The sequence below is a fragment of the Stomoxys calcitrans genome, chromosome 4 (genome assembly GCF_963082655.1).
Source record: "Stomoxys calcitrans chromosome 4, idStoCalc2.1, whole genome shotgun sequence".
Taxonomy (NCBI): Eukaryota; Metazoa; Arthropoda; class Insecta; order Diptera; family Muscidae; genus Stomoxys; species Stomoxys calcitrans.
Genome location: NC_081555.1, coordinates 6,906,017 through 6,932,462, shown reverse-complemented (window position 1 = coordinate 6,932,462; position 26,446 = coordinate 6,906,017). Strand labels below are relative to the sequence as shown.

At 37.4% G+C, this 26,446-nt stretch overlaps 2 protein-coding genes across 2 annotated transcripts; one reads left to right on the top strand and one right to left on the bottom strand.

Annotated features, from left to right (window-relative positions):
• Window positions 1-4,462: 4,462 nt before the first annotated feature.
• Window positions 4,463-5,144, top strand: LOC106087856 (uncharacterized histidine-rich protein DDB_G0274557). Its single transcript, XM_013253047.2, has 2 exons — window positions 4,463-4,630; window positions 4,710-5,144. The coding sequence occupies exons 1-2, from the start codon at window positions 4,619-4,621 to the stop codon at window positions 5,142-5,144; spliced, it is 447 nt and encodes a 148-aa protein (XP_013108501.1). The 5' UTR covers window positions 4,463-4,618.
• A 5,633-nt stretch (window positions 5,145-10,777) lies between these two features.
• On the bottom strand, window positions 10,778-13,189 carry LOC106087846 (probable serine/threonine-protein kinase DDB_G0280133). Its single transcript, XM_059366452.1, has 3 exons — window positions 13,178-13,189; window positions 12,936-13,134; window positions 10,778-12,873 (listed from the first exon to the last, which is right to left on the bottom strand). Exons 1-3 carry the CDS (start codon window positions 13,187-13,189, stop codon window positions 10,778-10,780), a joined length of 2,307 nt encoding a protein of 768 aa, XP_059222435.1.
• Between the last annotated feature and the right edge of the window lie 13,257 nt (window positions 13,190-26,446).

Here is a 26,446-nt window from a genome sequence, read left to right as displayed (position 1 = left end):
CCGACAGACAGCTGGACAGACTGACAGTTGTACAGAAAGACAGCTGGACAGACTGACAGTTGTACAGACAGACAGCTGGACGGACAGATAGCTGATCAGACAGACTGCTGGACAGACTGACAGTTGGACGGACAGACAGCTGGATAGACTGACAGATGGACAGACAGACAGCTGGACAGACTGACGGTTGGACAGACAGACAGCTGGAGAGACAGACAGCTGGGCAGACAGACAGCTGGAAATATATACAGCTGGACAGACCGACAGCTGGACAGATGTACAAACAGACAAACGGATAGGCAGATAGACGGCCAAACATACAGACAGAAAGACATACGACAGGCAGACTGACAGATGGATAGATAGACGGACGTATGGACCATCTTGACAATGAAGGATTAAAGATTATTTTCCCATGATTCCAATTTTCATACCCCCATCCAAAGCCATAATCTTGATTATTACAATTTGGGAAAATCCCCCCACAACATTAAATACAACATTCAAAAACCGGAAAGTCTACAATGTGAAAATGCATGATATTTTTCCGATTGTTTTCATTCCATTTAACACATTCACAAAAAATAAAATCCAATCAACTTGATTTTATTTCTATTGTTGTTTTGTTGAGCAAAAACCAACATTAAAGACCGTCCTTTGATAGAAAACCAATAACACTTGCCTACGTTTATGTAGTATTTTGTAGTTTATTTTTTGTAAACATTGCACCATCAGTGCATAGTGCTGTGTTCGCTGTTTACATTTTAATGCGTAATTACCTTGCACTTGCTTTTATTTTTGGTTAATTTGCTGCAGGCTATAAAGATTTTGGATTTATTCGCTTTTTTGTTTCTTCCTCTCTTTGATGCTTTTTATATTGAATCTCAACGTACCGGTTTGTATTTAAACGGGATGCAAGTTTAAACAGCAAAAAATTAAACTCGAAATTTGCAATACGCAGCAGCAGAGTGGTTGTTATTTTTCCCGTGCCCCATGATGCTGTAATTTATGGTACATGTTTCTAATGCGCATCATGTTGTACGCACGTTTCAACTGAATTAATCAAATGATTTAACCAGATCGAAATCGTGAAATGATGTAGTATGGGTGAGAGTATATGAGAAATTTCTTTGTAAAAAATTTATTTTTTAAAGAAATTTTAGAAAAAAAATTCAAAGTTATAGTAAAATTTTTTATTTTCGAAATTTTATGAAACAATTTTTTGTCTGACGTTTGTCAAAATTACATTTCTATAGACAAATTGATCAAAAAACAAAAATTTTGCCAAAATTTTATTTTTAGAGCAAATTTTGTTTTTTATAAAAAATTTTGCCAATATTTTATTTTTTTAGATAATTTTGCCAAAATTTTATTTCCATAAAAAATTTTGTCAACATTTTATTTCTAAAAACTTTTTGAGGGGTGACGTGATCCCCTATACTTCGATCTAATTTTGTATGCCAGATTCGAAATCTACTCCCGAATACCTTTCATTTGAGTCCCATATTGAAATGAATGTCCAATATTTCTGTTTGGGGTAGTTTTGGGGCTGGGGCGGCCCGATAGGTTCTTAGACTAAAATTTTAATACCATATTCTTATTCTACTCTCCAATACCTTTCATTTGATACCTATATTGTCCCGATCGGTGCTCTTTTGATTTTGGGTTGTGTTTTTGACATAAGGATGAAGGTCCATCCCCTATGTTTCCTTCCAGATCAACCTACGCAATATGCGAAAATTTCGTGAATGTCGGTTCTGTCGTATTTCAGTCTATACGGAATAAACAAACGCGAGTCCCATATATCCGTGATTGGCTAATGTACCCATTTTGGGCGTTTTTGTGGGGGTGGGGTGACCCCCTATACTTCGACATGAATTTGTATGCCAGATTCGTTATTGCTACTTACTGACCATATACGGTAATCTACTCCCGAACACCTTTCATTTGAGACCCACTCGGTCATGATCGTCAAATAAACCTATTTTAAGCGGTTTTGGGGATGGGGCGGACCCCAGGTACCATTTATTAAATTTCCATATTGCCATTGGTTTATGGGATGAAGTGTCCGCCAAACACTTGGCCCCAAATTGGATATCAAATTCGTTTTCTAATCTCAAATTCCTTGTATTTGCGCTCCTTATTGCCATGGTTGGTAAACTTGTCCTCTTTGAGGGGGCGTTTTGGAGGTGTGACGGTCCCCAAATACTTGCTACCAAATTTGGATATCAGATTCGTACTCTCTTTCCAAATATCTTATATTTAAACCCCATTTTGCCATGGTCAGTAAGAAAGTCCGGTTTGGGAAGTGTTTTGCGGAAGTGGTGGGGCCCCAGAAACTTTGTCCCCAAAGTGCGTATACATTTCATGCTTTCTTCCCCAATACCTTTTATTTTAACCCCATATTGCCATGGTCGGTAAATATGTCCGATTTAGGGGTGTTTTGGGGAGGGTGGTCTCCCAAACACTTAGCTTTGAAAAATCGTGTTCTACTTTCCCCCATACACACTTTTTCCCGAATGTTCATATCAGATTCGTGCTCTAGTCCTAAAAACCTTTTATTTGAGTCCCATATTGCTATGGTCGATAAACTTGTCCTCTTTGGGGTGTGTTTTGGTGGACGAGCGGCCCCCCAAATACTTGGTCCCACATTTTGATATCAGATTCGTATTCTAGTCTCAAATACCTTATTGTCGTGATTGGCCTATATATATTTTTGGTGGGTTGTGGGGGTGGTACCCCATCCGAAATTTGTATACAAAATTTGTATTTTTTGGTTGCTATAGGAGAGCACACAAAATTTCGCTTAAAATGCACCACCCATTACCGAGATCTGGCGTGTCTGAAAATAAGAGTAAGGGGGAGGGTCCGCCCCACCTTTAGGTATCAAAAATTGAGTACCCTGTTTTCACTACGGGATCATTAGGCAAAATTTCAAGAAAATCGGTTGAGCCGAGTCTATACGGAACATACAAACAAACACAAGTTGATTTTTATATATAAGATTTAGTAAACATTTTATTTCTATAGAAAATTTTGTAAAAATTTTATTTTTTTAGAAAAGTTTGTCAACATTTTATTTTTTTGAAAATTTTGTCAAAATTTTATTTTTATAGAAAATTTTGTCAAAATTTTATTTTTATAGAAAATTTTGTCAAAATTTTATTTTTATAGAAAATTATGTCAAAATTTTATTTTTATAGAAAATTTTGTCAAAATTTTATTTTTATAGAAAATTTTTTCAAAATTGTAGCTGATATTCTCCCTGAGGAAGAACATCGATGATGTATCGAAATTTTAGAGAAATAAGTGATTAAAACAATTAAAAAAACATCGGTTTTTTATAAATATATGGCCTCAAGGCAGACAAACAACGACGAATAAAATTGTATTTTTATGGAAAATTTTGTCAAAAATTTTATTTTGATATAAAAAGTTTTGTCAAAATTAAATTTTTATGGAAAACTTTGTCAACATTTTATTTTTATAAAAAATTTAGCAAAAAGTCGATTTTTATGAAAAATTATGAGAAAATTATATTGATAAAAAAATTTGTTGCCTAAATTTAGTTTTTTTACAAAATTTTCTTAAAATGTTATTCTTGGAGACATATTTGTCAACATTTTATTTCTGTGTGTTTCCCTTACTTATGGAAGCGGCCATACAGATTATGCCACATTATTATGGCGTATACGTAACAAAAACTCAAACGGAGGTCTTTGACAACCAGTTGAAAAGGAGTCGCTGTCGCCAAAAGTTGGTTGCCTCAGTCGCAATGATAGATAGTCAATGAATGCGAAGAGATCTCGTAAAGCACAATAAACGATGGCAGGTGACATGAAACAATCCAAGCAGCAAACAATTCCAATGGTAAATAAGTTTTCTGCATCGAATTGTTCGAATTGGATTGGAGTCGCAAGGCATTTCTCTTGATGGATAAGATTGAGATTGAAATAACAGCACCCCGCACAGGCTATTGCAACAATTGTAACGCTGCATGTTGCAGCATAGACGCAGCAGCAAAATTTAAATGTTTGATGGCAAAATGTTTGAGACTCTGTCTGCGGTGTCTAATATACATACTTGCCTTAATTCAGTATCATGTGAATATTATTTTATGCCTTTGCCTCCATATTAAATTTTGTTTGCTAGCAGTTGCAGTCTGTGACTTTGCTGCTGCCGCTGCTGCTGCCGCTGCTGCTGCTTACTGTCTACTGCTTACTCCAGCCGCCTATCTATCCAGCCAGCAACATGTCCGTCCATCTGTGTGCCTGTCCATGGATCCACATCCAAGTTTGTTAGTTGTTTGCTGGGGGTATAAATCGAATCTGGATTCCAACCATAATCACAGTCAAAGCCAAAACGTCTTAGAGCAACGTACTCTAAGTAAGCCCAATTGAAAAGCAAAGTAGCCTAACACTTAATCTACAGCCTTTTGTGATATACCTTGTAATCTTTTGAATCGCGTGCCTAGGAAGCGAGTTCAGTGTATTTAACATAAAAGAAAGTTTAATTCAAATCAAATTCGAAAAAAACTTGTTGTGTAAGAGAAAGAAGGAAATTACCAAGAAGCAACAAACCAAGAGAAAAAACAACCCCAAAACAAGAAATTATAAAAATGAAGTTTCTGGTAAGGAAGTGTTTTGCATATCAAATCAGTGAAATAAACAGTGAGCACAATAATCCTTTGTACAAAAAACTCCCTTTAGATTGTTTGCTCCTTGCTGGTGGCCTCCGCTGCTTCCTTGAAAATCCATGAATATGCCGAATATAAGCATGAGGGTGGCGAACATGAGGCCCACCATGGAGGCGAGGAGATCGAAGCCCATCATGAAGTTGAGCATAAACACGCCACCTCCCATCAGAGTGTAAAATTCCATCATTATCATCCCGTGCCGGTGTACATCAAAAAGGAAGACCAGCATTTGGTTAAGAAGCCCGTGGAGATTGGAGGCACCAAACAAAAATTGAAGATCCTCCATCCTGAGACTAAGAAGAATCATAATCATGGTTTGGTTTTGGAAGAGCATAGCGAATCGAAATTCCATCACATCGGCCATCATGAGGAGGAGCCCGAGCATCATCATCACGAAGAGGAGCATTCGGCCCACTATGAACACTACTATCCTCATCACCATGAATAGATAGATGATTAGATTTAACCAAAAAAAAAACCAAAACAAAATATCTCCCAAGCTCTATGACTTAGTTAAAGACTATCCAGAGATTTCGCTTAAATATTGCCAAATTATTCCATATGTTCTAGAAGTGTTAATTTGTATCTGTTTGTTTTTATTTTAATAAGTGTGTTAAGAATATAACTTTCATATACAATGTAGTAGTTCATTTTATTGTTAGTTTATTTTTTTTAATAACAAAAAATCTTAAATTTTAAGACACAAAGTTTTGATTGAAGGGGAAGGCTGAATACAAAATCTCCCAAATGAAAAAATTAAACACATTTTGAACCTTAAATAATAGTCTAAATTATTTTCTTTATAAACATGGCTTAAATTTAGGGAAGAGGCAAAAAGAAAATCATGGAAATTTTTTAAATTTATTCGTAAAAGAAAAAAGTTACCAAAACAAACGTCGGGTTAAACTTTTATTTTAAACAAAAATTGATTAATTCCAAATTTTCAACGTATTTTAAATTTTATTTATTTTCTTCTTTTTATATATTTTCTAAAAAAATATTATACTTTAGTAAAAGTCAAATTTTGGCGAACATTTTCCATTAAATCTGATTTATACACGATTTCTATGAAAGTGAAGAATAACTTTGGCTAAAAGTTTCCATACAAATCAAATATCGACAAAATTTTCCAAAACAAAAAACAAAATTTTGAATAAAAATCTTATTTTTATGCGAAGTTCTAAAAGCGAAAATTTCTTTAAAAGATAAAATTTTGATTAATTGTTCTGTTTGAGTAAAAGTCAAATTTCGGCGAACATTTTTTATTAAGAATTATTTTTGCACGATTTTTTATTAAAGTCAAATTTAAAATTTTGTTTTTTTTTTTAAATGTTTTCAAAACTTGGTTTTCTAAAATATTTAAGATTTTTTTGTTTCATTTAAAATTTTAAAATTTATAAATTAAGAAAAACAAGTGTTGAAAACATTTTTCAAAAAAAAAAATTACACAATTTTCGATAAAAATCTAATTTTTATCAAATTTGTATTTAAAGCAACTGTTGTCAAAATTAAAAAAATCATAAATTTGGCCGAATTTCCCATAATAATTAAATATTGAACATTTTTCCATACAAATAATTGAAAAAATTTTAGATTCAAACTATAACAAAAAAATTTTTTTATCTAAAAATAATGATTTTACAATTTTCTATCAAAGTCAATTTTGTCATTTTTTTTGCAAAAAAAAAATCAAATTTATCAAAATTTTTGACAAAAATTAGTTATTATAAAATTTTGATTAAAGCAAATTTTGTCAAAGTATTTCATAGAAATGAAAATTTGACATTTAAGTACAGCGGTGATAGTCTCCCATAAACAATAGTGCTCGAAAAAGGGTATTTAAACTACTATTTCTTTTGAGAATTGGTACCTAAACTACCCTTTTCCTTAAGTAAGGGTACTAAAACTACCTTTTTCCTTGAGTAAGGTTACCAAAATCAACATTTGTCTTGGGTAGGGGTACTAAAATTACATTTTCTCCAGAGTTACGACACTAAAAGTACCCTTTTCATTGGGCAAGGGTACTAAAACTACCCTTTCAATTGAGTGAGGGTACTAAAGTTACCATTTCCCTTGAGTAAGGGTACTAGAACCATACTTTCCCTTGAGAATGGGTACTAAAATTACCTTTTCGCTCGATTAGGGGTAGTTTTAACACCTATTTCCTCGGACAAGGGTTGTTTTAGTACCCTTTCCCTGGAGCAAGGGTAGTCTTAGTACCCTTTCCCTCGAGCAAGGATGGTATTAGTACCCTTTTCCTTGGCCAAGGGTACTAAAACTAACCTTTAAATTGAGTAAGGGTACTAAAACTACCATTTCCCTTGAGTAAGGGTACTAGAACCACCCTTTACCTTGAGTATGGGTACTAAAACTATATTTTCGTCTAATTATGGGTAGATTTAGCACCCTTTCCCTCAAACAAGGATAATTTTAGTACCCTTTCCCTGGAGCAAGAGTGGTTTTAGTACCCTTTCCCATGAGCAAGGATGGTATTAGTACCACTTTCCTCGGCCAAGTATGGGTACTCAAATTACCTTTTCGCTTGATAAGAGGAATTTTAGCATCCTTTTCTTCAAAAAAGGACAGTTTCTGTACCCTTTTCCCCTCAAACAAGGACAGTTTTAGTACCCTTTCTCTGCAGCAGTCGTAGTTTTAGTACCCTTTCCCACGGACAAGGGTAATTTTAGTACCCTTTCCTTCAAACAAGGATAGTTTTAGTACCCTTTCCCTGGAGCAATGGTAGTTTTAGTACCCTATCACTCGGGCAAGGGTAGTTTAAGTACACGTTCGCTCGGGCAAGGGTAGTTTTAGTACACTTTCCCTCGGGTAAGGGTAGTTTTAGTAGCCTTTCCCTCAGGTAAGGGTAGTTTTAGTAGCCTTTCCCTTCAGCGAGGATAGTATTTGTTTCCTTTTCCTCGAGCAAGGATGTTGTTTGTACCCTTTTCCTCGGCCAAGGGTAGTTTTAGTAACCTTTTCTTCGAGCAAGGGTATTTTTAGTAACCTTTCCCTTGGGCAAAGGTACCAAAACTGCCCTTTCCTTAGGCTAAGGGTACTAAAACTACACTTTCCCTATGGCATTGATACTAAAACTACCCTTTTTCTCGGGCATTGGTACTAAAATTACCCTTTCCCTTGAGTAAGAGTACTAAAACTACCCTTTTCCTTGAGTAATGGAATTAAAACTACCCTTTCCCTACCCTTTCCTAAGACTACCCCCTTCCCTTGAGTGAGGGTACTAAGATTACGCTTTTCCTTGAGTTAGAGTACTAACACCATTTTTTTCCTCGGGCATTGTTACTAAAATTATCATTTACCTTGAGTAATGGTATTAAATTATACTTTTCTCTTGAGTAGGGGCACTAAAACTACGATTTTCCTTGAGTAATCTTACTTAAACTACCCATTTGCTCGAGTAAGATTACCAAAACTACCCTACCCACTACAACTACCCTTTTCCTCGGTCGAGGGTACTACTACTACCTTTTGCTTGATTAAGGTTCCCTTTCCCTCGGGCAAGGATAGTTTTTGCAACCATTTCCTCGAGAAAGGTTGGTTTTAGTTCTTTTTCCCTCGGCAAGAGTAGTTTTTTTCTCTGGAGAACGAGTAGTTTTAGTACCCTTTCGCTTGGGAAAGCGAAGTTTTAGTACTCTTTGGCTCGGACAAGGGTAGTTTTAGTACTCTTTGCCTCGGGCAAGAGTAGTTTTAGTACTCTTTGGCTCGGGCATGGGTACTAAAACTACTCTTTCTCTCGGGCAATGGTACTATAACTACCCCTTCCCGCGGACTAGGGTATTAAAACTACCCTTTCCCTCAGGTTCGGGTACTAAAACTACTCTTTCCTTTAGTAAGGGAACTAAAACTACACTTTCCCGCAGTTACGGGACCTAAAACTGCACCTTCCCTTGAGTAGGAGTACAAAAGTACCCCTTCCCTAGAGTAAGGGCACTAAAACTACCCTTTCCTTTGAGTAAAGTAACTAAAACTACTCTTTTTCTTGAGTAGTGGTACTTAAACTACCCTTTCTCTTGAGTAAGGGGACTAAAAATACCCTTTGCTTTGAGCAAGGGTGTTAAATTCACTCTTTCCCTTAAAGTTCTTAAAACTACCATCTCCTTGAGTAAGGTTGCTAAATCTAACCTTTTGCTTGGGTAAGTGTACTTAAAATTCCTTTTCCCTTGAGTAAGGATACTAAAACTACCCTTTTCCTTGAGTGAGCATACTAAAATTATCCTTTCCCTTGACTAAGAGTACGGAATTTCACCCACTTCAAGTTTGTATGACCACACATCTATGACAGTAATCAGTTTTTTGTGCACTTGAAGAAATTAAAAGATATTGTAAATTTGGAGGAACTCTGTACTCTTCACATTTTCCCTTATCATCTTCCTTTTAGTCGTTTCAAGTTTGTTAAAAGGTGCGATCCTTTCCGGTAGGGCCTTCCTCTACCGAAAGCAAGGCATATTATCTTTTCTTCGTTTCCACACTCTATACACACTCCATCTCGAATGTATCACATGCTAATGAGCCTGCAAGACTATGTCTACCGTGTAGTTGACGAGTACTGAGATAATTCCTTCCTAGACTTCTCCGTACCTGCCACCTCGTCTTGGATATGCATAAAAGATCTTTGTCGTCCATCCAATGCTCAGTATAGTCTATAATTTCTAAACGGATCTCAAACGGACATTTGTACGAGCTTTGGCACAGCAATAGTTGAAGTGTTATCCAAGTGATGGTCAAAACACAACGGCCTGGAGCCTATTGTTAGACCTTCAAAATTGGTCAATTTGAAACTTGTTTTGGCTTTAAGAGACGCATTTGTTGTCCAGTTGTCTAACTGTTATTTCTGAATAATTATTTGAGTTCGTCGTTAACGAACCTTTTGCCGTTATCGCCAGCTTGTCTGCTTATTTTTTTTTTCTCCATACTCGACTGTGGGGCCTTACCATATGTACCGAAAGCATTCATCATACTCTTGCTATCCAAAACGATGGTCCTGATTATTTCCTCCATGGCCACGGCTGCGCAGTTGAAATTTTGGATTCGGAGAATTAGCTGGAGTCTGGCTCGGAGTTGAGCAAATTTGCTCCGACTCTAAACGGGCAAGTTTGCTTAGCTCCTAGTCGGAGTCGGAGAATTTACACGGAGTCCGGTTCTGAGTTGAGCTAAATTGCCTGAACTCTGGACGGGATTGGGAATAAATTCTAGGAATCCGCAACCCGATTACGCAATATACTCGTTAACGTATACCATGATCACTTGGTTTTCCGCCTGCATGCCTGGGTGCGGCAAGCTCTAGAAAAGCTCAACCTCTTGCTTTAGACTGCTGACACTCAGATCCTAGCTTGGAGCAAAGCGTGTAGCAATTGATTTAGGGTTTCTCCCATCCAATCCTGCATCCTTGAAAATGAATAGCTGAGTCTGTAACGGACAATTACTTTTACCAAACCTAACATAATCTTACTGGGGAGAAAGTCCCTTCACCAAAACCCCAACGGGAGGCCAGATGCACAGAGCGGGACATTGTTTTGACTCCATTTCTTTCGTTACCATTACCAAAATTGCTCAATCCCATGGCAGCTGGTTGTGCGTACCGGATTGGCCCGATTTAGTCTTTCATCGCCAACGGTTGCCACCCCAGTGTAAACACACTACTACAACAACAACCAAAATTGCTATTGAAAAAGCTATGCAGACTTCTAGCGTCGTCTATTCACAATAACAAATTTTTGCATTAACAAGTGGTATTGTGAATGACATAGCATACCTTAAGGAGCTCTTCAAAGTTTTTAAATATTTACATTTTTTAGGTATTTTTATCTCTTTTATTTTATCTTTTAATAATAAATAAATCAATAAAAAGTAAAATAAGGTAACAATAGGAGTTTTTTTGAATACTCATAAATAAATAAAACTATAAAATTAAAAAAATCGTTGTAATTTTTAGAAAATTTTACATTTTCCAAAGAAAGGGATTTTCAATATCAATTAAAGAGGGAGAAAAATAATAAAATAACTAATTTTACAGGAAATAATAAAAAAGTGCTTTTAACTAAAATTTAAAGAGGCTTCTTGCCTCTCTTAAACTTTTGGTGGAGGACGTAGTGCAACATTGGCCTCAAACTCCTTCATGGAACTATTGCGTATTGACTTCTTGCTTTGACTGGGATGAGGGGCTCCACCACGTTTTCCTCTTTTACCGGGGGCATGGCGACTAGTCAAATGGGTCTTGTAGGTCTGTTGATAGCCATAGCCCTCAGGGTTATTGTTGTATTTTGGGTTATAGCTATCGAATTCTAGGGACTTGTATTTATGGCTGCGTGGCTGTTCAAAGCTGGAAGAAGCTTCCTCATATTTACTGGGCATGGCCTCCTTTTTCAAGACATACTGCTGGTAGGGATTCATGACAGGATAGCCATCCTCGGACATGCCAGAACTGGACATATCTCGTTCTGCCTCTCCTGTGGGCGGCTCAGCATAATAACCACTTGTTACACCCGAATAGCCTTTATAATCTGGATGTGGCTCTTGGCTAGAGGTCTTCTTGCGATATTCAGGACGATACTCATTTTCACTTCTTGGCTTTTGTTTATATGGCATGGAATTAATGTCGTGGTAGATCTCCGAATTGAAATACAATTTGCTTGGTTTACTGGTGGAGGGGCTAATGGATTGGTGGTCTTCGGGATCTGGTGTAGTCACCACATGGGAAAGATCGAATTCTTCGAGATTTTTCAAAGCTGTTGAATGATCAAATTGCTCAAAATTATTTTTGATAGGTAGACTGTAGGGTTTGGAGACTGTCTTCACGGTGGCTGTGTGCAGAGGGGCCTTTGTCTTAATTTTGTAGATGAATTCCACATTTGGGGCGAGCACATCGGTGACATCGTGACCAGAATTTTGGTAAACATTTTCATTTTCCAGTAGATAGCTATTTTTGTTGCCTACTGCATTTTTACTGTATTTCTGGCCATGGCCTGCTTGAGACGATGAGGGGGCAGGTGCGGCTGGAGCATGTACTACGGTATGTTTGTAGCCTTCACCATAATTATTGCCCGAGGAGGTGTATTTCGGTTTGTAGGTGGAAGAGGCAATGTGTTTCTCATCTGTTCCAGGTATGGTAACCACTTTGAAGTAGGTTTTGGGTTCATGGCTTTTAGGAGCGGCTACAATTTTACCCTCTGCCTCCAGTTCCTTCATATACTTCATGACAGATTTTTCGATTTGTTTCATTATCTCTGCCTTGGGTATTTCTGTGGAAGCCGAAACGCGTATCTTCTCCTCATTCTCATTCGAAGCGGTGCTGCTGAGATAAGATGAGGAGGCGGGCTTGTATAGATACTTGGTGCGATAATTGCGTTCCAAATGTGCTGGATTGGAGCCATCATAGCCTTCGGTGTGATCCTCATAGATGTTGTAGGATCTGGTGACGGGATCCTTTTCATAGTTGCCGCTCTCCTCATTGGCTTGTTCTGACTGTTGCTGCTGTTGTGGCTGGGCCGGCTTCTCATGTTCTTTGGCGGCTATTTGGGCTTGCTGCATTTGTTCCTGCAGCTGAGCTTGCATTTGAGCTTCTAGCAAAGCCTTTGCTGCTTCATTTTCATTCTGTTCCTGGGCAGAGGCATAATGGTACTGTGGAGGTGCTGGACTTTGACTTTCCTCCTCCACAGGAATAATGGGTCTTTGGGTATCTTTGTGCGAGAACGAGTAGTAGTCATATTGTTGGGGCTTCTCCTGGGCTTCATGGAGATTTTGTAAATGTTGTTGTTCCTGCTCTTGTTCCTGTTCATGCTGGTGTTGGTGCTGTTGCAGGAATTGTTGATGATTATATTGTTCCTGCTGTTGCTGCAATTGTTGTTGATGCTGCAGTTGCTCATGCTGTTGTTGCAATTCCTGTTGGGCCGGTGCTGCATGGTGATGGGCAGTATGATGCTGCTGGTAGTGATGTGGCCTTTGCGAGGGTTCCACTTCCGGTTCACTTGGTATACGTATAGGTTCTCGCAAACGCGAACCATACATGCCCATAGCCTTGGCCACATATTCTTCGGCGGTTTCGGTATCCTCCAAAGAGTCTGAGGGTATGCTTATGCTGCTGGTATATTTGGCGGTAATTTTAGTGTGCAAGGGCTTACTTTCGGGTCGTATTAGATTTAAATCAGCATTATTATAAGAATAATCTGCAAAGTGTTGGAATGGAGGCTTTAGAAATATATTTTGTAAAATATTTCTTTAGACTTACCTCCCGCATCGGTGGAATAGGCTCCTCCTCTACGATATTGACTTGGCTCGGTGTGACTTGAAGCCGCTACCACTTGATCGGTTTTAGATTTTTCCGTCACTTCACTGGTAGTGGTTTTAGTGCTGCTGGCGGTTGATGGTCCAAAACGACGCCTACTTCGTCCATTAGCTATAGCATCATTGAGGCCAATGGAAGCTAACTGTAACGAATAAGGAGTAAAGGGATTATTTAAGGGCCCGCACCTCAAAATTCATATTTTCCGTGTGATAGTTTGCACATCTTGAAGGATGTGCACAATTAAGGTGTGGTGTGGACCCACAGATACGTGGTCCACAATGTGGGTATTAGTTTCATTCTCTACTCCCAGATACCATTCATTTGAGCCCCAAATTGCCATTGTCGGTAAATACGTCTGATTTAGGGCTGTTTTGGGGAGTGGGGTGGTCCCCCAAACACTTAGCTCTGAAAAAATATATGCATCGTGCTCTACTTTCAAATATCATTTATTTGAACCTTGAACATATTGCCTTTCAGATATTTCGCCCCAATGTGGATATCATATTGGTTCCCTTTTTTCAAATTTCTTACATTTGAGCTTCATATAGATATGGTCGGTGATTATGTCCGATATAGGGGTGTTTTTGGGGGTTTGGTGGACCCCCCTGTATCAGATTCGCGCTCTAGTCTCGAATACATTTCATTTGAGCCTAATATTATCATTATTGGTCTATATTTACATTTGGCGGGCTTTAGAGCTAGGGCGGCCGCCATAGATATCCTACCTCAAATAAGTATACCAAATTTATATTTTCAAGTTATTGTAAACAAACTAAATTTCGCGTAAATTGCCCCACTTATCTCCGAGATCCGATATTACAGCTTCTTCATTCTTTTGGTTTTGGTGGTGGTTGGAGTAGCCAAACCCTTTGCCCCGAAAGTGGATATCAGATTCATACTCTACTCCCAAAAACCACAGTTGAGGTACATATTGCTATAGTCGGTATATATGTGTGGTTCAGGGGGGTTTATATGAGTGACGACTCATATAAACCTGAAACACTTGGCCATAAAAGAGATATCAGATTTGAGCTCCATTTTGCCATTATCTACAAATATGTCCAGTTTGAGGGGTATGTAGGGTGGGACGGCCACTCACGCACTTAGCCCTGAAAAAATATCAACATCGTGCTCTACTGTTAAATTCCTTTTATTTGAGCCGCAATTGGTTTAGGGGGAGTTTATGGGGTGACACTACCCCCAAACACTTGGCCTCAAAATTGGGTATCAAATTCGTTTGAGCCTCTTATTACAGTAGGCAAACATGGCCGGTTTGAAGGGAGTTTAGAGGGCGGACCCTGAAATGATTTCAGCATCGTGTTGGGCACGATTTTGTTTGAGCCCCATAATGACAAGCATTTTGAAGGTGGTGATCAAGATATCCAGGGCTACGGGTCTCGTTCAGATCCACACTAATTATTTTTTTTTGTACTAGTTATCTACATTCAAAATCAAATTTCAAAGCTACCACTTGGTATGCCACATTTTTAAAGGTCCGCAGGTCCTGCTGTGTCTTTCCCAATTTGAGGGTAAAAATTGTACTCTCCTACAAAAGACCTTTTGTTGCTGTCCTATTCTATCCTGATGGGCCTTATTTTAATATTTTTTTTTTTAATTCCTTTTTTTGGATACGATGGGGGACCACGATTGCCCTCTGACACGTCCTTTCATTCGAATACAATATATTCTCGGTCGTTCTACATGACAGTTTTGTGTTGTTTTTATCGGAGTCGGTCCGACTCCGACGCTAAGACCTAAAAGACAACTTATTTGAGTTCTTTAATGTCGAGAGCTAGACATCCGGCTGAACGGCAGGACGTGACCTAGATACTTGAAACCTTATATCAACATAAGATTCAAACTGCATTTTTATAGACTGTAAAAATTCGTAAAATTCCCATATTATCCCGATCGGACTACACGTCCAAATGTGTATATCAGATTCGTAGTCAACTCACAAAGAACTTTAATTTTATACCCATTTTGTGACGTTGGACATTCATGGGGTTTTTGGGGTTGGAGAAGCCCCGTAGACACCTTGGATCAAATTCTTTTAACAGATGAGTACTCAACTTCCAAAAACCTTTCATTTGACACGCATATTGCCCCAACTGGTAAATATGACCTGTTGAGGGATTTTTGGGGGATGGGGGAGCCTCAGACACTAAGGAATAAATTTTTATATTAGCTTTTTACTATACTTTTAAATTTGATTCATTTGATATCCGTATTGTCCCAATCGGTTCAGATGTGTCACCCCAGACACTAAAGGTGACATTTTCATGCTAAGTACGTACTCTACTTATAAATTCCTCCCATTTGGTGGGGTTTTTGGGGGTTGGGTACCCCCCGACTCTTAGGTTGTCATTTTTATGCCAAGTTCGCGCCCTACTCATAAATACTTTTCATTTCATACCCACATTGTCCTAATAGGTAAACATTTCCGTTCGGGTGGGTTTTGGGATGGGGCGTCCCCCCAGGTTATTTGACCCCAAAGTTTTATACCAACAAACAAACAAAGAGTAACAATTTTATACCCTCCACTATAGGAACCCTCCACTATAGGATGGGGGTATACTAATTTCGTCATTCTATTTGTAACACCTCGAAATATGCGTCTTAGACCTCATAAAGTATATATATATTCTTGATCGTCATGTCATTTTAAGTCGATCTAGCCATGTCCGTCCTATTGTCCGCCCGTCTGTCCGTCCGTCCGTCTGTCTGTCGAAAGCACGCTAACTTTCGAAGGAGTAAAGCTAGCCGCTTGAAATTTTGCACCAATACTTTTTATTAGTGTAGGTCGGTTGAAATTAAATGAGTAAATGGGCCAAATAGGTCCATGTTTTGATATAGCTGCCATATAAACCGATCTTGGGTCTTGACTTCTTGAGCCTCTAGAGGGCGCAATTCTCGATTAGACTGAAATTTTGCACGTAATGTTTTGGTGTCATTTCCAACAACTGTGTTAAATATGATTCAAATCGGTTCAAATATGGTATAGCTGTCATATAAACCGATTTGGAATCTTGACTTCTTGAGCCAAAAGAGCGCGCAATTCTCAACCGATTTGGCTGAAATTTTGCATGACGTGTTTTGTTATGACTTCCAACAACTGTGCTAAGTATGATTCAAATCGGTGCATAACCTGATATAGCTGCCATATAAACTGATCTGGGATCTTGACATCTTGCGTCGCTAGAGGGCGCAATTCTCTTCCGATTTGGCAGAAATTTTATATGACGGCTTCTTTTATGACCTTCAACATACGTGTCTAATATGATCTGAATTGATCAATAGCTTGATACAGCTCTTATTAAAAACCTATCTCCCGATTTTGCTTCTTGAGCCCCTAAAAGGCGCAATTCTTATCCAAATGAATTGAAATATTACACAATGACTTCTGCAATGTTCAACAATCATTTATGGTCCGAATCGAACTATAACTTGATATAGCTCCAATAGCATAGCAGTTCTTATTCAATATTCTTTGTTTGCCTAAAAAGAGATACCGCGTATAGAACTCTATAAATGCGATCCATAGTGGAAGATATATAGGATTCTGCCCAGCCGAACTTAGCACGCTCTTACTTGTTATATATTATATCTACATAACTCTTACAATAAAATTTTTTGTTTTATGTAGTCCCGTTCATTGTAGTTGTTCCTAAGAATAACAATGGATATCCTTTTTTCATTGCCGAAAACTATGCGTGTTTCCTGCCTTTCAACCGTACATATATATCCTTAAGTGACATGTTGTTCATACCTGTCCATGATAAGAATCTAATCACTAACCTAACATGGTTTTCTGATTTGAGAGAGGTTTCTTTTTCGGTCTTTGTGTAATGGAAATAAATACTATGTACTTAGGAAAAACACAACCATTGATATTTTACTGTTTTAGAAGTTTATTGTTTCTTGGATGAATGAACTGTAAATTCAAGAAAAATTGAGTCTCAAATTAGGGTCCCTTAAAAATTCAGACCACATTTAGTCAGAGCAACATATCAAAATCTCTACAGTCGTTCCCTTGAACAGGAATTCAAAACTTGGTGATTTATGAAGCTGTAAAATAAGAAAATATGTTAGGGAATCAAGGTTTCTATTGAATCAAGAAGGTTTTGGTCGATATCGAAGAAGTTTTCCGTATTATACAACAATAAATGTTTTATACAATTCCAAACTAGAAGTTTAACAGAAAGAATTCGTTCTCTCGTTCCTTTGGTAACACAATGGACTAAAATCCTCAAGTTAGTCTAGATTGAACCATTGCTAATTTCGCTACCATTTTTGCTAGCGTCATGTGCAGAAGAACCACTTTAACCTGCATTGTATTTGCTGATTTTTATTTTTGCAATTCTTTATGATATTATTTGAATAGCTTCAATTACGTCGTCAATCCTTTTTTTGATAATATAAATAATATCCATGGACTCATGGAGATCCTTTTCACTATATGCTATTATTAAAGGACAAGGGCAATACATTTGAATTTATTAATCTGTAATCGTTCAATACGTGTATCACAATCTTTTCATTATCATTCATCTTCAATGTTGTTCATAACATCAATGTTCTATACACTTCCTTGGTTTTTCCAAGTTATTGACTCTTGTTATGTGTGTTGTTGTTTTTTGTTTTTGCTAAGAAAATCCAAACTTTCGCCTTTTTTTCTAATAGACTATGATTTGATTTATATTTGGCACGCTTGGTTAACATTTAACGCCATCATTCATTGGATTGGCTTGGCAGCGTTGGCATCAGCAACACCACTATTCATTCATCCAGCTTTGGCTGGGTGGTTTAAACGGCCGAGCAGTGTTTTTGTTTTGTATTGTTATGCTGATGGAAAAGTTCATTAACACAATATTTTTCAAAAGTGATGTATGAATGCATTGTAATTGGCCACAATTAATTGAATAGCACATTGAACACATATTAAGTAACAATCAGAGGGGTCCCAGAGTGTTATTAGTTACGAATTAAGTTTTTATAAATGGCAATTATCCTTTCAATGCAATGAAAGGAGGAATGGTGGCAATTCAATTGTCCATTTCACTAGAGCTTGTTTGTTTGTTTTTTTTTCGTAGCCAACACTTTAATCCAGTTTTTTTGTTTATTCGGGTTCCACTTTTTGTTTGATATTTGAACTTTATTATTGGCCAGGATATTTGATAATATGTTTGCAAAGTCTTTGTATTGTTGTTTAGCTTAGTAGGCTTTTCATCACTTGTTTTTCAAGTTGTCTTGTTTTTTTTCTATAATTAAGCCTTTGACTTACTATAAGCAAAGCTGTATAAATATATCTCAACTGTAGCGCGTACATTTCACGACGGTATCTAAACATCAATTGTTTTCGCAACATGTCCAGTCCATAGCTTTTATAAGGTGAATTGTGAATTTTATTTTGGATGAATTCCGATTTGTTTCCATTTCAAAAACTGCGTTGTTTCGGCGGCACAACGAGCCAGCCCGCCACAGTTTTGCCCAACGAGCAGCAGCGTGTTGATGGTGTTTCCCTCTTGCATAGAAATTGCATGCAAACATGCAGTCACATCACATCCAGGCAGGTAGGCTGGCAGCGGCAACAACATTTCCCATACCATTCATATGGAGGAGCTGTGTCCGCCGTCCATCTGTCTGTCCGCCTTAGCGTTAAGGAAAAATTAGTGCATTTGAAATGAGCAAACAAACAAAAAAAAAAACCCGAAACGAAACAAAAACTTGGCTGTGAAACAGTTTTTTTTTGCAGTTAGCCAAATGTTGTTTTGTTGTTGAATTGTTTTAATACATAACATCAATTATATTTATTTTAAATTAGCCAAAGACACAAAAAGTCTTTTTAAAATGCGGCTATTTAGTCTCTACTCTTTATCCTGTAATAATGGCTAAACTATGACAATTTTCGAGGTTTCGTTAATATGTTGCATGGTGACTAGCTGCATTGCCTTTACTTTGGGGTTTAAGGTTGAAGCTGTGCAAACAGTGTTGCCAGCTTTGAAAAATCTAAAAAAGGCTACGTTGGAAAAAAATTAAATTAAAGAAGATTGATCAACTTTTTTGTAAATCATCGAATCTTGGTCTGAGACCCTTGAATGTATCCATGTACATATATTATTGGTCGTCGTGACATTCTTAGTGCGTATATCAATGTCGGTCCGTCTGTCTGTCGAAAGTATGTCGACCTTTTGCATTATAAATTAATATTGAAATAGGTTGTTTGGAATTGTAAATGAACCAAATAGGTTCAAATTGGCAAATTGACTTCTTGGGATCTAGAGGGCGTAATTATTGTTCAACATTGTAAAATGTTTGGATTTGGTGTTCTGTTATGATTTCCAAAATCCATGCGAAATCAGTCCATAACGTGATATAGCATCCACGTAAACCGATCTACCGATTTGACTTTATGGAGGCTCACTTCTTATCCGTTTTGTCTCAAATTGTTTGCATTCTGGTATTCTGCTATGACTTCCAATATATATGCCAGGTATGGTCTGAATCGACTCTGGAACTGATCTTCCGATCTTGAGTCATGTAGTAAACCAAAAGCACGAATATGACATTAAAATGCTGATGCAGTATGTAGAGGAACAGATCCAATCCAAAACAACCCAAATGGTGGACAAACAGAAAGATAAGCAGATAAAAAGACTGATAGAGGGAAGAATGACCAGACAGAAAGATGGATTGACAGAAGGATGGACTGACAGAAAGATGGACAGACAAAAGAATGGAGAAGCAGAAAAATGGACAGACAGAAGAATAGACAGACAGAAGAATAGACAGACAAAAAGAGAGACAGAAAAAATGAAAGATAGAAGGACGAACAGACAGAAAAATCTACATAAAGACGAACAGATAGAAAAACGGACTGACAAAAGGATGGACAGACAGAAGGATGGATTGAAAGGCAACCGGACAGGCAGAAAGACGGACAGAAGAATGAATAGACAAAAGAATATAGAGGCGAAAAGAGCGGCAGACAGAAGAATTAAGAGACAGAAGGACGAATAGACAGAAAAATAGATAGAAAGGTGGACTGACAGAAGGATGGACAGATGAAAAGAGGGACAGACAGAATGACGAACAAGCAGAAAAATAGACAGAAAGACGGACTGACATAAGGATGGACGGACAAAAAGACGGATTGAAAGACCAACGAACGGAAGAATGAAAGAAAGAAGAATGGATAGACGGAAAAACAGACAGAAGAATGGACAAACAGAATGACAGATAGAAGGACGAACAGACAGAAAGAAAAACAGAAAGGCGGACTGACAGAAGAATGGACAGATAGAAAGAGGGACAGACAGAAGAATAGAAAGATAGAAGGACGAACAGACAGAAAAATAGACAGAAAGACGAACAGATAGAAATACGGACAGGCAGAAAGACGGACAGAAAAATTAATGGCCAGACGGAACAACAGACAGAAGAATTGGCATACAGAGTGACAGATAAAAGGACGAACAGACAGAAAAATAGATAGAAAGGGGAACAAATAGATAGACGGTCAAACGAAAGGATGGACGGACAGAAAGACGGATTGAAAGACAAATGGACAGAAGAAAGACGGACAGAAGAATGAAAAGACAAAATAACGGACAGACACACGGTAAAACAAAACAGAAGAATGGACGGACAGGCAGAAAAATAGACAGAAAGACGGATTGACAAAAAGATGGACAGACAAATAGTCGGATTGAAAGACAAACGCACAGGCAGAAAGACGGACAGGAGAATGAATATACAAAAGAATGGACAGACAAAAAGAGGGACAGACAGAAAAGCCGATAGAAAGACGAACAGACAGAAAGCTGAACAGATAGAAAGGCGGACTGACAGATGGATGGACGGACAGAAAGACGAATTGAAAGACAAACGGACAGGCAGAAAGACGGCCAAAAGAATGAATATACAAAAGAATGGACAGACAAAAAGACGCACAGACGGAAACGAACAAATAGAACAATTGACGGACAGAATGACAGATAGAAGGACGAACAGGCAGAAAAATAGACGGAAAGACGAGCAGATAGAAAGACGGGTAGACAGAAAGTCGGACTAATGTAGGGATGGACGGACAGAAAAACAAACAGATGGATAGGCAGGAGAATGGATAGGCAGAAGAATGCGCAGAAAAAAAGCCGAACATACAGTAAAACAGACAGAAGCATGGACAAATAGATGAATGAACAGACAGATTGGCGAACAGACAGTGGGACGAACATACTGATAGTCAGACAGAAAGACGAACAAACAGAAAACATGAAAACATACTTAATATTAATGTAGGCCATTGGGGATTGCAAATGGGTTTAGATTTAGATTTAGCTCCCATATAAACCGATTTCCCGATTTGACTTCTTGAGCCGCCGCAAGCCGCAATTTATGCCCGACTTGGCTGAAATTTTGCATGTAGTGTTTTGTTATGACTTCCAACAACTGTGCCAAGTACGGTGCGAATCGGTCTATGACCTGATATAGCTCCCATATAAACCAATTTCCCGATTTGACTTCTTGAGCTCTTTCAAGCCGCAATTTTTGTCCGATTTGCCTGAAATTGAGCATGCAGTGTTTTGTTATGACTTCCAACAAATGTGCCAAGTACGGCCAAAATCAGTCTATAGCCTGACATAGCTCGCATGTAAAGCGGTCTCTCGATCACCCTTGCTAAACATAAACTTTAAATTCGTGTTCTAGTAGTTTTACATATGTGAACCATATTGCATCGAAATCGAGGGGCGCTCTATACAGCGCTCTTTTCATAAAAATTTTAATAAAACATTTGAATATTTTCAATTAAATTTTTAATTGATCCAATTAAGAAATTAATTGGATATCTCGGAAAAGTCAATATATTTTTTTTTTTTAAATTGGATCAATTACAAAATTACTTGCAAATTTCAACAAATTCCATAATTTTTATACCCACCACCAAATGATGGAGGTATATTCATTTTGTCATTCCGTTAGCAACACATTGAAATATCAATTTCCGACCCTATAATGTATATATATTCTTGATTAGCGTAAAAATCTAAGACGATCTAGCCATGTCCGTCCGTCTGTCCATCTGCCTGTTGAAATCACTGTAGTTTTTAAAAATAGAGATATCGAGCTGAAACTTTGCACAGATTCTTTTTTTGTCCATAAGCAGGTTAAGTTCGAAGATGGGCTATATCGGACTGTATCTTAATATATCCCCCATATAGACCGATCCGTCGATTTAGGGTCTTAGGCCCACAAAAGCCACATTTATCATCCGATATTGCTGAAATTTGGGGCAGTAAGTTGTGTTAGGCCATTCGACATCCTTCTTCAATTTGGTCCAGATCGGTCCACATTTGGATATAGCTATCATATAGACCGATCCGCCGATTTAGGGTCTTAGGCCCATAAAAGGCGAATTTATTGCTTGATTTTGCCGAAATTTGGGATTATGACTTGTGTTAGGCACTTCGACATCATTCTTCAATTTGGCCTAGATCGGTCCAGATTTGGATATAGCTGTCATATACACCGATCTCTCGATTTAGGGTATAGGGCTCATAAAAGGCGCATTTATTGTCCGATGTTTTCAAAATTTGGGACAGTGAGTTGTGTTGGTCCCTTCGACATTCTTCTTCAATTTAGCTCAGATCGGTCCAGATTTGGATATAGCTGCCATATAGACCGATCTCTCGATTTAAGGTTTTGAGCCCATAAAATGCGCATTTATTGTCCGATGTCGCCGAAATTTGGGACAGTGAGTTGTGTTAGGCCCTTCGACATCTTTCTTCAATTTGGCTCAGATCGGTCCAGATTTGGATATAGCTGCCATATAGACCGATCTCTCGATTTAAGGTCTTGGGCCCATAAAAGGCGCATTTATTGTCCGGTGTCACCGATATTTGGGACAGTAAGTTGTGTTAGGTCCTTCGACATCCTTCGTCAATATGGCACAGATCGGTCCAGATTTGGATATAGCTGCCATATAGACCGATCTCTCGATTTAAGGTCTTTGGCCCATAAAAGGCGCCTTTTGTCCGATGTCGCCGAAATTTGTGTTGGGCCCTACGACATTCTTCTTCAATTTAGCTCAGATCGGTCCAGATTTGAATATAGCTGCCATAAAGACGAATCTCTCGATTGAAATGCATTTTTCACCGGATTTTGACGAAAGGTTTACATATATACCCGAGGTGGTGGATATTTAAAGTTCAGCACGGCGGAAGTTAACGCCTTTTTACTTGTTTTAATTGTATCAATTAAAATATTAATTGGAATTTTAAAAAATGTTCAATAATTTTTTAGTATTTTTTTGTGTGTTTTTTTTTTTAAATTGTCAAATTTCGAAAATTTTTATGTTTTACATTATTGGCTTTTGTTATACTACATGTGGCATGTGTGTTGTACATGCGTTATTAATTTTTGAAATATTAACAGAATTTATTTTTCTGTGGCAACATTGAATAAAGCAAAACCAAGTGCACAATAATTAAGAGGTTTTCTTTAGTAAATCTTGAGTTTAATAATTTTGTTAATGTTTCTGCGACAATGACGTTGACTTTTGTGCCGTTTGTTTAACTTCTTGGGGTGGTAAAACAACTTTTCCATTTTTTTTTTCTTTCTCTACTGGCTGCAGATCATAATATTTTTCCCTCTACTTTAGTTGTGGATGTTAAAACAATAAAATGATTGTGTTAGCAACAAAATATAAATGAAGACTATGTTGTTAGCAGAAGTTACAAACTCTAAAAGCAACATTGTAACATTTTCCTTAATTTTATAAAATACTTTCCTGTTACCCAACTAGCTGGCTGCAGCTTCTTCCAGTTAAGTGGGTTTTCTTTATGACTCTTACCATGTCTTTTGATGAGTGTTTTATTTGTGGGACTTTTATGGCTATTCAGTGACAAGTAATTGACTTAATTTGCTAGTTAGTAGCTATTTAAGGCTTTGGATAATAGTTTATTAATAAACACCTGAATTGGTTAATATATGTGGTTTATATTTAACAAATTGTTCAAATATAAAACTGACAATTGAATGTGCTGAAATATGCTTTGAGTGTCTGTAGTTATGCAAAAAACAGTTGTTGGCAAATATTTCAGACGTCCTAGCAAAAATGAAACAACTCCTTTCCCTTGTACATTCTTTTATTTGCAAACTCTATGATATAACACCTTTGGCTTAATTGTAAAATATATACTCATTTGCAATACAGAAAAGGCTTCATCAACCCATAACCAACATCATGTGTGTTAATCTCAAGCAATTAAAAGTGCATCATAAGTTCATTAAATACATAAATACTGCCAAACTTCCCCTCAAAAATACTAACAGCTACTACTTATTCAATTAAGATAACATTTGTAAAATGCAATTTTGGTTGAAAAAATTTTCTTCAAGTGTTAATTGAAATTCCTCTACTTTTAAAAGAAACTCACATTTGAATTTTATTCCAATTTTTCAAGTTTAGTTCAGTAAAAAAAATGCCACAATTAATCTTTGGTAGTCCAACAGCACCAACAGCATTTTGGCCTAAGCAACAAGCTGAGTTTGCCAATTTGGAAGTAAAAAGCATGGCTTAAAATCACACGCCATGACGCTAAGGTTTGGGCTACAGCTTCAAGGTGGATCCACGTTGGAGTTGAGAGAAAATGAAAAATATTTTTCACACTTCTTGCAGACAAAGAAATGGATAGGTTTTAGTTTTCCATAGATCATCCTTTTTTTTGGACTCTCAGTGTTTTTTTTTTTAATTTCTTTCATTATATTGCAGATGATTACTTCCTTGGCATTTCCTCTATGAACCTTTTGCTTCAAATTTTCTTCTCTAGCATATGTCATACTTGTCTTTCTTGGCTGGTATCATAGGATTTTGTCTGACTGACACTTGGGCTAATGATATGCCTTTGTGATTTCGATTCCGTCATAATTTGCATAACATTTAATTTGAAATCTTTGGGCCAATAAATCATGTCAGGAAGCTGTTGCTATAAACAATGCCTTGGATTTTCTTGTTGGTTAACTCTCTTCAAGTATTTTTTTTTTCCAAAGCCTCATTAACATTTTAAATGTTTTCCTACTAGACTTGTAATAGAAATATCAAAAAACAAATGCAGTTTTATCTTTGCCAGATTATTTCCAGTTTCCATCTATGTTTCCTTTTTGTCTATGTTATTATGATGGTACTGTTGTATACTTGTAAATGGCTGCTTGGGAAAATTGAGCACAATTGAAATGAAACGAGTTATGTAGGACATAATGACGTGTGTCATGACACCGGAAGATTTCCAAGGTCAATTTTGCTAAAATGGGGATGGCCTAAGGATATAATGAAACATAGATCAATTGTGATCCCTTATTCATTTTATTTGTAGACACTGACCTTCCTACTTTGGTTAAAGGTAGTGAGGCAAATTTGTGCTTTAAGTTCACCAAACCCAGCTGAAAATAGTAAGCGCAGCAGGAGCCAATGGGTTCCTCAGCTGCATCCGAGAATGACGTCAAAATTAGTTTTCGTTCGATTTACTATGGTTGCCTATTACGGCTGGTTAATGAATTTTATTTTACGTTATTTCATCCGAAGGGGAGAGAGTCGAGCTAATGACCATGAGAATGAGCGCCACCAGAAATTGATGAATTTTAATTGATTACTGAAAAGAAATTGCCAGACAACCGATGGGTTTGATCACAGACAACACGCCTACGGTAGACGTTTCTAGCAGGGCGAGTGCTTTCTTCAGTACCATAGTGTTAGTCTTTAACCTTCCGTCTGTGGGGCCTACAGTTCATTGCTTGATAATTTGCAGCGTCAAACTTAAATCCAAATTGAAATGGCATATTGAATTTTTTAAGTTTGACTACCACCAGCCAATTCGTGTAGCCGTTAGGTCAATATCTCCTCATGTGTCAATATCGCTTCTATTTCTTTCAGTGCGATTTCAATGTTTCAAATGACTGGCTTTATTCCAGCTTCATTTGTTGTTGGTTCATCGGTTCCTGATGGCTTTGGTTTGGAAAGCCAGCAGGAGCCGATGAGTTACAGGCTGACGTTACCAGACAGAAAGTTATGCTGAGAATATTGAAAACAATTGTTATGTATTACTGGCATGAAATTAGCGGCCATGGTAGGGAATAAGCTACTGGTATGGTATAAAAAAGCAGCAGAAGCCGAAGGGTTGCTAGCTGAACTATTCAAGATCACAAGTATATGAAAAGAAGAAATTTTCTTAACTTCTTGTACTGAGTAATAGCGAAAAAAATATCAATAAACCGCTTTAGTCAAAATGAGGCCAATATAGCTATTAACAGGCTGAAGAAAACTTAAGCAGCAGGAAACGATGGGTTGTTAATTGAGTTATTGAAGGCAAACGCATATGGCGGACATATTGGAAAATAATTTCATTATCTGCTGGTTCTTGTTGTAGCAGTTTGTTGTGTTCTATCTTTTGTCTGTT

What these genes read in the sequence shown, in the direction of transcription:
- LOC106087846 (XM_059366452.1), bottom strand. An exon ending in CTATTCCACCGATGCGGGAG is followed by an intron (nt 12,874 to 12,935) that starts GTAAGTCTAAAG and finishes AACACTTTGCAG; the next exon opens with ATTATTCTTATAATAATGCT.